Here is a 17896-nt window from a genome sequence, read left to right as displayed (position 1 = left end):
ACATTTTGACAATATTTGTTGTTGCAATCCATGAGTTTGGAATGCTTTTCCATTTCTGTGTGTCTTCCTCAATTTCTTTCATAAGTGTTCTATCCACTTGGTCATGGTGAATAATCCTTTTAATGTACTGTTGGAACTGATTAGCTAGCATCTTGGTGAGGATTTTTGCATTCATGGTCATCAAGGATACTGGACTGTAATTCTCCTTTTTATTGAAGTCTTTGTCTGGTTTTGGGATCAAGGTAATGCTGGCCTCATAGAGTGAGTTTGGAAGTTTTCCTTCCATTTTTATTTTTTTGGAACAGTTTCAGAAGAATGCTTCTTTAAATGCTTGGTAGAATTCTGCTGGGAAACCATCTGGCCCTGGACTCTTGTTTTTTGGGAAATTTTTGGTTACTGATTGAATTTATTTGCTGGTTATGGGTCTGTTCAGCTTTTCTATTGCTTCCTGTTTCAGTTTTGTAAGTTTGTATGTTTCTAGGAATGCATCCATTTCTTCCAGATTGCCTAATTTGTTGGCATATAATTTTTTCTTAATATTCTCTTATAATTGTATTTCTTTGGTGTTGATTGTGATCGCTCCTCTTTCTTCATGATTTTATTTATTTATTTTTCTTTTTGAATCATCTGGCTAGAGGTTTATTAATCCTCTCAATTCAAAGAAGGAGCTCCTACCTTTTTTGATCTGTTCTACTGATTTTTTTTTATTTCTGTATCCTTGTTTTCTGCTCTACTTTTTATTATTTCTCTTCTCCTGCTGGATTTAGGCTTTATTTGCTGTTCTTTTTCCAGCTCCTTTAGGTGTAAGTTGAGGCTGTGTATTTGAAACCTTTCTTGTTTCTTGAAGGAGGCCTGTATCATATATACTTGCCTCTTAGAACTGCCTTTGCTGCATTCCAATGTTTCTGAACTGTCATCTTTTCATTTTCTTTTGCTTCCATGTATATTTTAAATGAATTTTTAATTTCCTTATTAACCCATTCATTCTTTAGTAGGATGCTCTTTATCCTCCAAGTATTTGTGGTCCTTCCAAATTTTTTCTTGTAGTTGACTTCAAGTGTAAAGTATTGTGGTCTGAAATTATGCATGGACTATCTCAAACATTTTGTACCAGTTGAGACCTCATTTGTGACCCAGTATGTGATCTAATCTGGAGAATGTTTCATGTGCACTTGAAAAGAATGTGTATTCTGCTGCTTTAGAATTAAATGATCTAAATATATCTGTTAAGTTAATCTGATCTAGTGTGTCATTCAAAGCCCTTGTTTCATTGTCAAATCTTCTGCTTAATCTGTCTATTACTGTGAATGGGAGTTAAAGTCCCCTATTATTATGTTATTATCAATGAGTTTCTTTAATTTTGTTATTAATTGGTTTATATATTTGGCTGCTTCCAAGTTAGGGGCATAAATATTTACAATTGTTAAATCTTCTTGTTTGATAGACTACTCTTGTTATGGTATAGTGTCCTTCTTCATCTCTTATTATAGTCTTTAATTTAAAATCGAGTTTGTCTGATAAAAGGATTGCTACTCCAGCTTTCTTTTGATGTCCATTAGCATGATAAATTGTTCTCTACCCCCTCCCTTTCAATCTGGAGGTAACTTTGGGTCTAAAATGATTCTCGTTTAAGCAACATATTGATCATTTGTTGTTGTTGTTGTTGTTTTTAATCTATTCTGATACCCTATGTCTTTTGATTGGAGCATTTAGTCCATTTACATCCAGAGTAATTTTTGAAAGATATGAAGTTAGTGCCATTGTATTACCTTTAAAGTCACGTTCTTGTACATTATCTCTGTTCCTTTCTGGTCTTTGTTACTTTTGAGCTCTCTCTTTCCTCAAAGGGTCCCCTTTAATATTTCTTGCAGGGCTGGTGTAGTGTTCACAAATTCCTTTAGTTTTTGTTTGTTCTGGAAACTCCTTATCTGTCCTATTCTGAATGACAGCCTTGCTGGATAAAGTATTCTTGGCTGCACATTTTTCCCATTTAGCACATTGAATATATAATTGCCAGTCCTTTCTGGCTGCCAGGTGCCTGTGGACTGATCTGCTGCCAGCCTTGTTTCTACCCTTATAAGTTAAGAACCTCTTGTTCTGAGCTGCTTTCAGTATTTTCTCTCTATCTGTAATTAGGAAGCTTCATTATAATATGTTGAGGTATTGACCTATTTTTGTTGATCTTGAGGGGGCTTCCCTGTGCCTCCTGGACTTGAATACCAGTTTCCTTCCCCAGATTAAGGAAGTTCTTAGCTATAATTTGTTCAAATAAGCCTTCTGCCCCCTTCTCCCTCTCTTCATCTTCTGGAATCCATATTTTCCAGATATTATTTCATTTTACAGATTTGCTGAGTTCTTGAAGTCTCCCTTCGTGATCTAGTAGTTGCCTTACTCTCTTCAGATTCCTTATTTTCCATAGTTTTATCTTCTGTATCACTGACTCTCTCATCTGCTTTATTTATCCTTGCTTCTGAGCCTCCACGTGGGACTGCATCTTAGTAATAGCATTTTTAATTTCTGCCTGATTAGATTTTAGTTCTTTTATGTCTACTGTAAGGGATTCTCTAGTGTCTTTGCTCTTTTCAAGCCCAGTTAGTACCTTTATAATTGTTGTTTTAAATTCTAGTTCAGACATCTTACTTATATTTGTATTGATTAAATCTCTGGCAGTGAGTATTACCTCCTTTTCTTTCTTTTGGGGTGAATTTCTCCATCTCATCATTTTGTACAGACAAGAATAGAAAAGAGAGAAAAGACAACAAAACAGAGAAAAACAATACAAAACAAACCAGAAGAAAACAAAAACGATATAAAATTTTAAAAAAGCAAGAAACAAAACAGAACAAAAGATAAAAGTAGATTCTGGGTGTATGGAGGTCTGTTTGTTAAAAGAAACAGGATCCCAAAATAGGAAATATGTATATGAAAGGAAAAGAAAACACAATGAAAGGAAACCAGAAATAATTTATGTGTGTGTGTGTGTGTGTGTGTGTATATATATATATATATATATATATATATATATATTATACAAAAAGTAAACAAGAAAAAAATTGAAAAAATAAGAAAAGAGCTGGAAAAAAAAGTGAAAGACTAAAGAATAATAATAAAAAAAATGCCACAATGCTATGTTTTCCTCCAGAGCTGAAGCTTTGGAAAAAAAAGTGAAAGACTAAAGAATAATAATAAAAAAAATGCCACAATGCTATGTTTTCCTCCAGAGCTGAAGCTTTGTTGTTCTCTGTGATCAGTAAACTTGCTGCTAGCGGTTGTTTCTGCTGGTTTTCTGGGTGAGGGGCCTGTTGTGCTGATTCTCAGGTGCCCTTGCATTTGTGGAAATGTGCCTCCCTTGCCAGGGGGCCGGGCTCAATGTAAGTGGCTCTGGATACCACTATGTGGTGCTGTTTTGCTCCTTGAAGGCTTTCAGCCTGGATGGGCAGAATGAAAATGGCAGGGTCCAGTTGTCTAGCTGGGGAGATGAAACTATGTGCCCCCCCACTCTTAAGTGAGCCCTCATAGAAAAGCAGTCAGTCACTCTTTTCTCCTTGGTTTCTGTCTGAACCCTTTCACCCATCCTGTGACTGAGCATTTTTATTCAGCCATGCAACTGAGTTTCAAGTCTCTAAATTTTCCAGACTCCTCTGGCATGGACTGAAGCTGTTCCTTCCAGGGGAGGGAGGGGAGTCTCACCATGCTTCTGCCTTTTGCTGGGCCTCTGCCAGGAAAGTGGTCATATGACTGTGCAGCGGTTTGCAGTTTATGGCAATACAGAGCATCTAGACTCACTGTTTTCAGCTGGCTTCCCACTCCAATGCCTGGGAGCTCTGTTGCACTCAGACACCTCCATTCTTGTGACCCTGGAGCTCCTGAGACCACAGTGTTATATGTGGGATTCCACCCCTCTTTACCACCTGAGCACCTTTAAGCTACAGATGTCCCCCACTGTAGCAGACTTCTAAAAGTTCTAATTTTGAACTCTGTTGTTTTTAATACTTTGCAGTAACCCCCTTAAGTTGGCTCCCTCCCCTCTGCTTTAACATATCACTCTGGATTCAAGTCTCTGCACCTCCTACCTTGCAAAAAGTGGTCACTTTTCTATTTGTAGAATTGCAGCCTTTATTTTCTCAGATCTCCAATTGATTTTCAGGTGTTCAGAATGATTTGATAACTATCTAGCTGAATTACAGGGACAAGATGAATTTAGAGTTCATACTTCTCCACTATTGTAACTCCTCAAATTTGTTTTATTTTTAAAAATCTGTTTTCCTCCAGAAGATATACGGTATTAGGGAAAATGCCATCCTTTTAATGAAGTAAATTTCTCTTCTCTTCGGGTTGTTGTATGAACTGTATCAGCAGCTCCATCTGTGCCTCTCCTGTTTCCCCCCAACATAAATATACCTAGGTCCTCAGTGTAGTGGAAATAATGCTGTTACTACCACTATGCTGGGCTTAATCTCAGAATGTTTAATGATTTTAATATTTTCCCATAGCATAGAAGTGCCTGTATTTCTTTTCTTATATTAATGCATTTATTGAGGTATATTTCCTTGAACAGAAAAAATTTTAAAAACACTAAGAAGTTTTAGTTATACTATTTTAATTTGAAATATAGTTGGCATATGATGTTATATTAGTTTCAGGTATACAACATAGTGATTTAACAGTTCTATACATTAAGCTATGCTCACCAGGATATATAGTTACGATTTGTCACCATGTAATATTATTACAATGTTATTGATTATATTCCCTATGCTTTACTCTTTATCCCTGTGACGTATTCATTTTATAACTGCAAGTATGTACCTCTTAACCCCCTTCACCTATTTTTTTCCATCCCACACCCTTTCCCCGCTGGCAACCACCGGTTTATTCTCTGTATTTATGGTTCTGGTTCTGTTTTTTGTTTGTTTGTTCATTTGTTTTTCGTTAGATTTCATATATAAGTGAAATCATATGATACTTGTTTTTCTCTGTCTGACTTATTTTACTTAAACCCATGCCCACTTCAACTCCAACCATCTTACCAGGATGCCCCTTGTATGGAATGCCCTGAGACACCCCCCCCAGCTTACTCCTACTTCAGCTTTCTTGACAGGGTGTCATCTGTATGAAGAGCCACAGGACTCCCCTCTGGTTCATGCTCACTTCAGTTTCAGATGCCCTACCAGGGTGGCCCCAGCCCAGAATGCCCTGGGATCTCTAGCCCACACCGTCTAAAGCACCAGCCAGCCAGCCAAAGCCATCAGGCACATGCAGTCTATAAAGGGGACATCCCTGCCCAAGGACATTCCTTCAAATTTAGGAGAAGTAGCTATTCCATCTAATTTATGGACACAAACACAGGAAGTCAAGCAAAATGAGGAGACAGAGGAGTATGTTCCAACTGAAAGAACAAGACAAAACTTCAGGAAAAAAAACTAAATAAAAAGTGCTTGTCTTTTGAAGGTGTCTCATTACATTTTCAGAATTTGGTAGGGATGACAGGAAAAGGAATGAACAACCCTCAGTGTATATGGAGCTTTACCATTTACAAAGAAAATTTATATTCGTTATCTTATTTACTTATTTCTTCCAAAAATTTCTAAGATGGGATATTATTATCCCCATTTCACATGTAAGGAAATAGGTGTCACAGTCAGTTAGTGGCAGAGCCAGGACTAAAACTCTGTTTGTTCTCTATGGACTTACTACTATTCCATCTTTAGAACTAAAAAATGACTAAACCTGCCTTACCTACACATAGTGTATTAGTAACATTATTTTCATGTTTAAATAATGTATTACTAATATTAAATTTAATTGGTAATAACAGATATGAGGCAAAACAGGCATTGCCACATCAATTTTATCAACTTAATAAGCATGTGGCTTTGAACAATTTCTTTCTCTCATCAGTGTCATAGGTGCTTCATCTGTAAAATGGAAAAAAAAATAATTATATGATCTCTAAGGCTCTTCATAATCCTGACATACCATGAGTCTTTCTTGTCCCCCAAACTACTTTGGATTGGAACAAACTACAGAATTTTCAGCTTGTTGCAGTTGAATTGTTGAAGAGAGAATTCTGACTTGGGTTCTAGATTAAACATTCCAGCTCTCCATGTAATAATTTAGTGCACATTAGGAGAAAAAAACGATTAGTAACCAAGTGCAAAATCACAGAGAAATCTATTGAAAGTTGTTTTGGAGTGATATTTAGTAGTATTGATTTTTTTTTACTTAAAAGTTTAAAAGTTATTAGTGTAGAATGCTGTTAACATAATCAACACATCAGCAAGGAATGGAAATGCATTGTCGTGGAAGTTAGTATTTCAGTAAAATAGGTGACATAGTATATTGGCCTCATATTCAAGAATTCTAGTTCCAAATTTTAGTTTTCCCATTAATATTCAGGGCAGTTAAAAAATTATGTGCAGGGGATTTAGAATTCCCATCTATCAGTTCACCTGGAGTAAATATAATCTCTGAAGCCCTTTATAACTCATCTATAACTCTGTGAAGATTCTCCTTTCCATCTTCTTTCAATAACCAAGGAAATTGTTTTCACTCAATTTATAGACCTATTTCCCAGAAATTGAATTAGGCTAACCAGGGCTAAGGGTCCCCACAGTGAAAGTTAAGGGATAATGAGTAAGTGGTGTGCACAAAATCAATTGAGCCTCTCTTTCCACAGCCTATGTAAGGTGGATTCAAAATATTGGTGGATTGAGCTAAGTGTGAGTTTCACCTGAAAGGTGTCTGTATTTATCTCTTCAACATGTTAATGTCAGTTTGTTAGCTCTTCACTATAGTTCCCTTCTTTCTTCCCCCTTCCCAGTAAGGTATCTGTATTACTTCTAGTGCTCTGTCTACTAAACCAGCCAATCATCACTGGGTTCCAGTGCCTCTCTGGCCAAAGTTTTCTTTATGCCTTTTGGCTGATGGAGGTGCCAATATTTTTTATTACTATTTGCATTTGAATAATGCATTCAAGTACATATGGTACTATTTCAAAAAAGGGAAAAAAACTTTGAATACTTCTAGATATTAAACATTAAGCCTGACAATTTTAATATATTATTTAATATTAATACAAATGTATCTGTGAAGTTATTTTAATTTTAAAGATGAGAAAGCTATTACTAGAGGTGTTATATGACTTTCCTAAGGTCACACTAATAAATTCAAATGTATGTCTCTAGACTCTTTAAGCCAAGTTCCCTTTTTCCTTCCATGTATTCCAAATGTTATCATTTTTTTTTTTTATTTTTATATTTTTTTTTTATAGTTTTTTTTTATTAATAATTAATTTTATTTTATTATATTATGTTAATCAACATACAGTACATCCCCTGATTCTGATGTAAAGTTTGATGCTTCATTAGTTGCTTATAACACCCAGTGCACCATGCAATACGTGCCCTCCTTACTACCCACCACCAGTCCATCCCCTTCCCCCACCCCCTCCCCTCTGAAGTCCCCAGTTTGTTTCCCATAGTCCATAGTCTCTCATGTTTCATTCCCCCCTCTGATTACCCCCCCTCCATCCCCCCCTTCCCCCACCGATCCTCCCAGTTCTTATGTTCCATAGATGAGAGAAATCATATGATAATTGTCTTTCTCTGCTTGACTTATTTCACTTAGCATTATCTCCTCCAGTGCCGTCCATGTTGCAGCAAATGTTGAGAATTCGTTCTTTCTGATAGCTGAGTAATATTCCATTGTATATATGGACCACAGCTTCTTAATCCAGTCATCTGTTGAAGGGCATCTCGGCTCCTTCCATGATTTGGCTATTGTGGACAATGCAGCTATGAACATTGGGGTGCATATGGCCCTTCTCTTTACTACGTCTGTATCTTTGGGGTAAACACCCAGTAGTGCAATGGCTGGGTCATAGGGTAGTTCAATTTTTAACTTTTTAAGGGACCTCCACACTGTTTTCCAGAGTGGCTGTACCAACTTGCATTCCCACCAACAATGTAGGAGGGATCCCCTTTCTCCACATCCTCTCCAACAATTGTTGTTTCTTGCCTTGTCTATCTTTGCCATTCTAACTGGCGTAAGGTGGTATCTCAGTGTGGTTTTGATTTGAATTTCCCTGATGGCTAATGATTTTGAACATTTTTTCATGTGTCTGTTAGCCATTTGTATGTCTTCATTGGAAAAGTGTCTGTTCATATCTTCTGCCCATTTTATGATTTGTTTATTTGTTTCTCGTGTATTGAGTTTGAGAAGTTCTTTGTAGATCTTGGATACCAGTCCTTTATCTGTGGTGTCCTTTGCAAATATATTCTCCCATTCCGTGGGCTGTCTCTTAGTTTTTTTGACTGTTTCCTTGGCTGTGCAGAAGCTCTTTATCCTGATAAAGTCCCATAAGTTCATTTTATCTTTTATTTCTCTTGCCTTTGGAGATGTGTCGTGAAAAAGGTTGCTCTGGCCGATGTCATAGAAGTTGTTGCCTATGTTCTCCTCTAGAATTTTGATGGATTCCTGTCTCACATTGAGGTCTTTCATCCATTTGGAGTTTATTTTTGTGTATGGTGTGAGAGAGTGGTCAAGTTTCATTCTTTTGCATGTAGCTGTCCAATTTTCCCAGCACCATTTATTGAAGAGACTGTCTTTTTTCCACCGGATGTTTTTTCCTGCTTTATCAAAGATTAGTTGCCCAAAGAGCCGAGGGTCCATTTCTGGGTTCTCTATTCTGTTCCATTGGTCGATGTGTCTGTTTTTGTGCCAGTACCATGCTGTCTTTGTGATCACAGCTTTGTAGTACAGCTCGAAATCCGGCATTGTGATGCCCCCAGCTTTGTTTTTCCTTTTCAACAGTTCCTTGGAGATTCGGGGCCTTTTCTGGTTCCATACAAATTTAAGGACTATTTGTTCCAGTTCTTTGAAAAATGTCCTCGGTATTTTGATCGGGATAGCATTGAAAGTGTAGATTGCTCTGGGTAGTATGGACATTTTAACTATGTTAATTCTTCCAATCCATGAGCATGGAATATTTTTCCATCTTTTTATGTCTTCCTCAATATCTTTCAAAAGTGATCTATAGTTTCTAGCATATAGGTCCTTTACGTCTCTGGTTAAGTTAATTCCAAGGTAACGCATGGTTTTTGGTGTTATTGTAAATGGGATGGATTCCCTAATTTCTCTTTCTTCAGTCTCGTTATTCGTGTATAGAAATGCAACTGATTTCTGGGCATTGATTTTGTATCCTGCCACCTTACTGAATTGTTCTATAACTTCTAATAGTTTGGGAGTGGATTCCTTTGGGTTTTCCATATAGAGTATCATGTCATCTGCAAAGAGAGACAGTTTGACTTCTTCTTTGCCGATTTGGATACCTTTGATCCCTTTTTGTCTTCTGATTGCTGTTGCAAGGACTTCTAGTACTATGTTGAATAATAGTGGCGAGAGTGGGCATCCTTGTCGTGTTCCTGATCTTAAGGGAAAGGCTTCCAGCTTTTCCCCATTGAGAATAATGCTTGCAGTAGGCTTTTCATAGATGGCTTTTATGAGATTGAGAAATGTACCCTCTATTCCTACACTCTGAAGGGTTTTAATCAGGAAAGGATGCTGTATTTTGTCAAATGCTTTTTCTGCATCAATTGAGAGGATCATATGGTTCTTGAGTCTTTTCTTGTTGATATGATGTATCACATTGATTGATTTGCGAGTGTTGAACCATGCTTGCATCCCAGGTATGAATCCCACTTGGTCATGATGGATAATCCTTTTAATGTACTGTTGGATTCTATTAGCAAGGATCTTGTTGAGGATTTTGGCATCCATATTCATTAGAGAAATCGGTCTGTAATTCTCCTTTTTGAGGGGGTCTTTGCCTGGTTTGGGGATCAAGGTAATATTAGCCTCATAGAATGAGTTTGGTAGCTTTCCTTCTGTTTCTATTTTTTGAAATAGCTTTAGGAGAATAGGTATTATTTCTTCTTTGAATGTTTGGTAGAATTCCCCAGGAAAACCGTCTGGGCCTGGAGTTTTATTATTTGGAAGGTTGTTTATCACTGACTCAATTTCTTCATAGTTAATTGGCCTATTTAAGAAATCTATTTCTTCCTGTTTCAGTCTTGGTAGTTTATAGGTTTCCAGGAAGGCCTCCATCTCTTCCAGATTGTTTAGTTTTTTGGCATATAGCTGTTGATAAAAGTTTCTAATAATCCTTGCAATTTCAATGGTGCTGGTCGTGACCTCTCCCTTTTCAGTCATAATTTTAATAATCTCAGTCCTTTCTCTTTGTTTTTGGACAAGTTTTGCCAGTGGTCTATCAATTTTATGGATTCTCTCAAAGAACCAGCTTCTAGTCCTGTTGATCTGCTCTACTGTGGTTCTGGTCTCTAATTCATTGATTTCTGCTCTAATCTTGGTCAACTCCTTCCTTGTCAGTGGGTTAGGCCTGTCCCTCTGTTGCTGTTCCAGTTTCTTGAGGTGAGAATATAGAAACTGCATTTTAGATTTTTCTATTCTTTTGAGTGAGGCTTGGATGGCTATGTATTTCCCCCTTAGGACTGCCTTTGCAGTATCCCATAGGTTTTGGACCGTTGTGTATTCATTCTCGTTGGTCTCCATAAATTGTTTAATTTGTTTTTTGATTTCCTGGTTTATCGAGTCATTCTTGAGCAGGATGGTTCTTAGCCTCCAAGTGTTTGAGTTTCTTCCAGGTTTTTCCTTGTGGTTGAGTTCCAATTTCAGAGCGTTGTGGTCTGAGAATATGCAGGGGATAATTTCAATCTTTTGGTATTGGCTGAGACCTGTTTTGTGTCCCAGAGCATGATCTATTCTTGAGAATGTTCCATGGGCATTTGAATAGAATGAGTATTCTTTGGTTCTGGGGTGTAGTGTTCTATATATATCTATGAGGTCCAACTCGTCGAGTATGGCATTCAAAGCCTTTGATTCTTTGCTTAGTTTTTGCCAGGGTGTTCTGTCTATTTCTGATAGTGGGGTGTTGAGGTCCCCTACTATTACTGTGTTCTTATCTATATGTCTCTTTATTTTGGTTAAGAGTTGGCTTGTGTATCTTGCTGCTCCCCTGTTGGGGGCATATATATTAATAATTGTCATATCCACTTGTTGAATACTTCCTTTAAGAATAATATAGTGCCCTTCTGTATCTCTCTCTATGGCCTCTAGTTTAAAATCCAGTCTATCTGATATGAGAATTGCTACTCCAGCTTTCTTTTGAGGTCCATTTGCGTGGAAGATGGTACTCCATCCCCTTACTCTAAGTCTGAATGCATCTTTGGGTTCAAAATGAGTCTCTTGTAGACAGCAAATGGATGGGTCATGTCTTTTTATCCAATCTGCAACCCTGTGGCGTTTTATGGGAGAGTTTAAGCCCAAATGTTATCATTTGATTCTCTCAGCAACCCCGTATGCAAGAGAAAGATTACTCACCTTGTTTTACCTTTTTTGTGCTCTATCACAATACCTAAACAGTTAAAGACACATAGTTGATGCTCAATAAAGATGTATTGGATGATTAAGTGAATTGAAGTAGGTTTATGAATTAAGGAAATTGAGGTCTAAAATGACTTTTCCAAGGTTATCTGCTGGAGTGGCAGTTTAGAGTGAGAACTATTCTATTTTGATGTTTCCATTCTGTAGGCTTTTCTCGGGGTCTTTTTCATAAAAAGAAACTTTGTAGCCACTAAGAATGAGTATTTGTGGGAAGACATATTGTCTCTCTCTTAGGACTCCTTCTCAACTGTCACGTTTTTTATAGACTTGACTGACTGGATGCTAGGAACAGTTATAATATATCTATTAATGGAAACCTTCTGGGTCCAAGGTAAGAATGGGGATACAACTGTGTGACTTACTTAACGGTCTACTTCAAATTATGAATACAGTTGGCAGTAGAACCCAGGATTCCTGACTCCTAGTTCATTAATTGATTTTACACCATGCTTCTTGATCCTTGGCAACAGCCATCTGTTTATAACCCCCCTTTTTTTAAGAAATAAAGAATGGCATTTTATTTTATTTTTTTAAATGATTTTTTATTATATTATGTTAGTCACCATACAGTACATCTCCAGTTTCAGATGTAAAGTTCGATGATTCATTAGTTGTGTATACCCCTTTTTTTCTTAAACTACCCAGAGAGTTTCATTTTTAGGCCTGTCAAACCACAACAAGCCCCTCCTCACAAAGTGAAAGTATCAGTCAGCCTGGACCTGAGTAGGTGGTTATCAAAGTACCTAGTGGAAAAGCTTACAGAAGGCATCCAAACTAGAGAAGTAGGAGGTAGCTGAAGGTCAATAGAAAATCAGAAACCTTGGATTCTAGTCCCATTTCTGCCTCTCACTAGCAATATGATTGTGGGCAAATTTGGTGGTGTCCTGTTTGAGCTTATTTCCCCATGTATAAAATGAGAAAAATTGGGGAATCTCTAAAGAGTCCCTGGTAGCTTAAACATTTAATGGAGTACTATTGTTTTATTGCCCTATCTCCATAGGGTGGTAGGTAAGGAGACTAAATGAATTTCAACAATCTGTCTGGCTCTGTTCTGTGAACCTGTGCTTCTCTAGGCTAGAAGAGGGATAAATTCTTTGTAACACGATTTTCCTTTTTTAATTTTGTGGACTGTTCATTCATGCAACAAAATTTGGTGAATAACTTCTTTTAAAGATTTATTTATTTATTTTAGGAGGGGGAGGGGAGGGACAGAGGAGAGAGAGACAAGCAGACTCCATGCTGAGCATGGACCCCAACCCGGGACTCAATCTCATGACCCTGAGATCATGACCTGAGCCGAAACCAAGAGTTGGATACTTAACTGACTGTGCCACCCAGGTGAATCTTGGTGAATAACTTTATGATGGGTACTGTTCCCAGGCACATTCTGTTAACAATTTCTGCTTGTGTTTCTTCACTACCGGGTTGGGGCTGGAGCACGTTTGGTTAAGCTCTTGAGAATGCTAGAATAAGAGCTCAAGTATAGTGACCCCCATCTACTTTTACACAGATAATCATTGTGATGAATAGGAAAAGGTTAAGATAAAGGGCTATTTAATTGGCCTACTCTATTGATTGAAATCTTAAAGTGTTTACACATGTAATTGTTTCCTCTTAAGAATTATTATTTTTTATATCTTTTTCTTCCACTGTCTCAGACTGTCTCCTAAGCATGCCCCAGATATTCCTGATGACAGCACTGACAACATCACTATATTCACCAGAATTTTGGATCGTCTTCTGGATGGCTATGACAACCGACTACGACCTGGGCTTGGAGGTCAGTTACTATTTTAAGATCCTTTTCTTGGCTATTGTCATCTAAAAAGATTTTTAAGATACCTTCAGCACTCTATTGACCAATGAGTTTAGTGCAAAGTTAAGTTTCATCATTCTGAGCACTAAAAATTAGTTCTAACCCTTCATTTTAATGGTCAATATCTCTGGTGTGGTTTTGGGAAATTCTGAATTTCACTTAGCTAAATGCATATAGGGTATTAACCACAATATTTGGCCAAGCCCATTTCTGGTAACAAAATACCAATCCCTGCCTGAATGGGAGGTGTGGCCCAGGCATATCTGAGAAACATGCTTTTGTTTTCAAAACCCTGAGCAGATACCACCCTGAAATTCCCATGAGGAGCAACCTGCTGGCTAGGTGAGATCTTAGTTGGCCATTAGTTTAGTATGGCCAGCAATATGATCACAATGAGATAAATGCATTATAATATGTGATGGGCTGTATTGAAATAGCAAGTATGGAGATGTATGAATTTAATGTTTTTGTGTGTGAACCATTTGAGAACCAGTTGCAGATATCATACCCCTTTGTCCCTAAATACTTCAATGTGCATTTCCTTAGAACAAAGAAATTAATTTACAAAACTAATCCTTCACTGTGAAAAGCCTTTTATCTTGATGAAATCCCAATAGTTCATTTTTTGCTTTTCTTCTCTTGCCTCTGGTGATGTGTCAAGTAAGCAGTTGCTATAGCCAAGGTCAAAGAGGTTGCTGCCTGTGTTCTCTAGGATTTTAATGAATTCGTGTCTCACATTTAGGTCTTTCATCCATTTTGAATTTATTTTTGTGTATGGTGTAAGAGAGTGGTCCAGTTTTGTTCTTCTGCATGTTGCTGTCCAGTTTTCCCAACACCATTTTTTGAAGAGACTGTCTTTTTTTTTTTCCATTGGATATTTTTTCCTGCTTTGTCAAAGATTAGTTGACCATATAGTTGTGGGTCCATTTCTGGGTTGTCTATTCTGTTCCATTGATCTATGTGTCTGTTTTTGTGCCAGTAGCATACTATCTTGATGACTACAGCTTTGTAATATAGCTTGAAATCCAGAATCGTGATGCCTCCACTTTTGTTTTTCTTTTTCAGAATTGTTTTGGCTATTCCAGGCCTTTCATGGTTCCATACATATTTTAGGATGGTTTGTTTTAGCTCTGTGAAAAATGCTGTTGGTATTTTGATAAGGATTGCGTTAAATGTGTAGATTGCTTTGGGTAGTGTAGACATTTTATCAATGATTGTTCTTCCACTCCATGAGCATGGAATGTTTTTCCATTTTTTGGTGTCCTTTTCAATTTCTTTCATAAGCATTCAATAGTTTTCGGTGTACAGATCTCTTACCTCTTTGGTTGGGTTTATTCCTAGGTATCTTATTGTTTTTGATGCCATTGCAAATGGGATCAACTCCTTGATTTCTTTTTCTGCTGCTTCATTATTGGTGTATAAAAATGAAATAGATTTCTGCACATTGATTTTATATCCTGCAACTTTGCTGAATTCATGTATTCTAGCAATTTTTTGGTGAATCTTTTGGGTTTTCTACATAGAGTGTCATGTCATCTGCAAATAGTGAAAATTTGACTTCTTGCTTGCCGATTTGGATGCTTTTTATTTCTTTTTGTTGTCTGATTGCTGAGGCTAAGACTTCGAGTACTATGTTAAGTAGTAATGATAAGAGTGGATATCCTTGTCTTGTTCCTGACCATAGGTGAAAGGCTCTCAGTTTTTCCCCATTGAGGATGATATTAACTATGGATCTTTTATATGTAGCCTTTATGATGTTGAGGTCTGATCCCTCTATCCCTACTTTGTTGAGGGTTTTTATCAAGAACGGATGCTGTATTTTGTCAAATGCCTTTTCTGCATCTACTGGAAGGATCATATGGTTCTTGTCCTTTCCTTATTAATGTGATGTATCATGTTAATTGATTTGTGGATACTGAACCAGACCTGCAGCCCAGGAATAACTCTCACTTGATAGTGGTGAATAATTCTTGTAATATACTGTTGGATCTGATTAGCTAGTATCTTGGTGAGAATTTTTGCATTCATATTCATCAGGGATATTGGCGTGTAATTCTCCTTTTTAGCAGGGTCTTTGTTTGGTTTTGGTGTCAGAGTAATGCTGGCCTCATTGAAGGAGTATGGAAGTTTTCCTTCCATTTCTAATTTTTGAAAAACTTTCAGAATAGGTATTAACTCCTCTTTAAATGTTTGGTAGAATTCCATTGGGAAGCCATCTGGCCCTGGGCTCGTTTGTTGGGAGATTTTTGATTACTGATTCAATTTCTTTGCTGATTATGGGTCTGTTCAAATTTTCTGTTTTTTTCCTGTTTCATTTTTGGTAGTTTTTTTTTTTTAATTTAAATGTGATTAGCCAACATATAGTACCTCAGTACTTTCAGTTGTATGTTTTGATAATTTATCAGTTGCTTATAACACCCAGTGCTTATCCCATTATGTGCCATCTTTAATGCCCAGCACCCAGTTGCCCCATCCACCACCCACCTCCCCTTTAACAACCCTCAGTTTGTCTCCCTCTGATTTCTTCCCATTCAGTTTTCCGTCCCTTCCCCTGTGATCCTCTGCATTATTCCTTATATTCCACATATGAGTGAAGCCATATATGATATTTGTGTTTCTCTGATTGACTTATTTCACTTAGCATAATACCCTCCAGTTCCACCCATGTTGTTGTAAATGGTAGGTATTCATCCTTTTTGATGGCTGAGTAATATTCCATTGTCTATATGAACCACATCTTCTTTATCCATTCACCTGTTGAAGGACATCTGGGCTCCTTCCACAGTTTGGCTATTGTGGACATTGCTGCAATGAACATTGGGGTGCAGGTGCCCCTTTGTTTCACTACATCTGTATCTTTATGGTAAATACCTACTAGTGCAATTGCTGGCTCATAGGGTAGCTCTCTTCTTAGTGTCTTCAGGAACCTCCATATTGTTTTCCAGAGTGGCTGTACCAGCTTGCATTCCCACCAACAGTGTAGGAGAGTTCCCCTTTCTCCACATCCTCACCAACATTTCTTGTTTCTTGTCTTATTAATTTTAGCTGGTTTTGGTATTTTATGTGTTTCAAGGAATTTATCCATTTCTTCCAGAATACCCAATTTGTTGGCATATACTTTTTTCTTGATATTCTCTTATAATTGTTTGTATTTCTGTGGTGTTGGTTGTGATCTCTTTCATTCATGATTATATTTATTTGAGTCTTTTCTCTTTTTGATGAGTCTGGCTAGGGGTTTATCAATGAAAACTAGCAATTTTGTTAATTCTTTTGAAGAACCAGCTCCTAGTTTCATTGATCTGTTCTGTTTTTTTAAATTTATATATCATTTATTTCTGCTCTAATCTTTAGTATTTCCTTTCTTCTGCTGGTTTTAGGCTTTATTTGTAGTTCTTTCTGAGCTCCTTTAAGTGTAAAGTTAGGTTGTGTTATTTGGGACTTTTCTTGTTTCTTGAGGAAGTCCTGTAACACTAAATACGTCCCTCTTATGACCACTTTGCTGCATCCCGAAGGTTTTGGACTGTCATGTTTTCATTTTCTTTTGCTTCCATGTATTTTTTTAAAAATTTCCTCTTTAATTTCCTAGTTGACCCATTCATTCTTTAGTAGGATGTTCTTCAACCTCCCTGTGTATTTTTGGTCTTCCTCAGTTTTTTCTTCTGGTTGATTTCAAGTTTCATAGTGTTGTGGTCTGAAAATATGCATGGTATGATCTTGATCTTTTTGTACTTGTTGAGGGCTGATTTGTGACCCAGTATGTGATCTATCCTGCAGAATGTTCCATGTACACTCGAGAAGAATTCATATTCTGCTGCTGTATTGTATTATTATCAATGAGTTTTTTTAAGTTTGTTATTAATTGATTTATATATTTGGGTGCTCCCCACTTGGGAGCATAAATATTTACAACTGTTAGATCTTCTTGTTGGATAGACCCCTTTATTATGATATAGTGTCCTTCTTCATATCTTATTACAGTCTTTGGTTTAAAATCTAGTTTGTCTGATATAAGGTTTGCTACTCCAGCTTTCTTTTGACACCCAGTAGCATGATAAATACTATTCTGTCCTCTCCCTTTCAATCTGCAGGTGTTTTAGGTCTAAAATGAATCTCTTGTAGGCAGCATATAGATGCGTCTTGTTTTTTTTTTAATCCATTCTAATATGCTTTGTGTTTTGATTGGGGCATATAGTCCATTTACATTCAGAGTAATTATTGATAGATATGAATTTAGTGCCATTGTATTACCTGTAAAGTCATTGTTCCTGTCAATTATCTTTGTTCCTTTCTAGTCTTTGTTACTTTTGGTCTCTGTTTTCTGCTCAGAACATTCCCTTTAATATTTCTAGCAGTGTTGGTTTAGTGTTCACAAACTGCTTTAGTTTTTGTTTGTCAGAGAAACTCTTTATCTGTCCTATTCTGAATGACAGTGTTGCTGGATAAAGTATGCTTGGCTGCATATTTTTCCCATTTAGCATGTTGAATATACCATGGCACTTTCTTCTGGCCTATCAAGTTTCTTTTCTTTTTTTCTTTTTTTTAAGATTTTGTTTATTTATTTGACAGAGAGAGACAGTGAGAGAGGGAACACAAGCAGGGGGAATGCGAGTGGGAGAA

The 17896-nt window shown here is 37.0% G+C and overlaps 1 protein-coding gene across 2 annotated transcripts in view; it reads left to right on the top strand.

Moving 5' to 3' along the window:
• GABRA3 (gamma-aminobutyric acid type A receptor subunit alpha3) overlaps positions 1–17896 on the top strand; it is a 355912-nt gene that overhangs the window by 118859 nt on the left and 219157 nt on the right. For both annotated transcript variants that reach the window (XM_002927241.4, XM_034649729.1), the window contains exon 3: positions 13122–13243. In XM_002927241.4, the coding sequence (XP_002927287.1) occupies positions 13122–13243 (122 nt within the window). The remainder of the gene's footprint in view (positions 1–13121; positions 13244–17896) is intronic.

The sequence above is a fragment of the Ailuropoda melanoleuca genome, chromosome X (genome assembly GCF_002007445.2).
Source record: "Ailuropoda melanoleuca isolate Jingjing chromosome X, ASM200744v2, whole genome shotgun sequence".
NCBI classification, from domain to species: Eukaryota; Metazoa; Chordata; class Mammalia; order Carnivora; family Ursidae; genus Ailuropoda; species Ailuropoda melanoleuca.
This window is presented reverse-complemented; position numbering and strand designations above follow the sequence as displayed.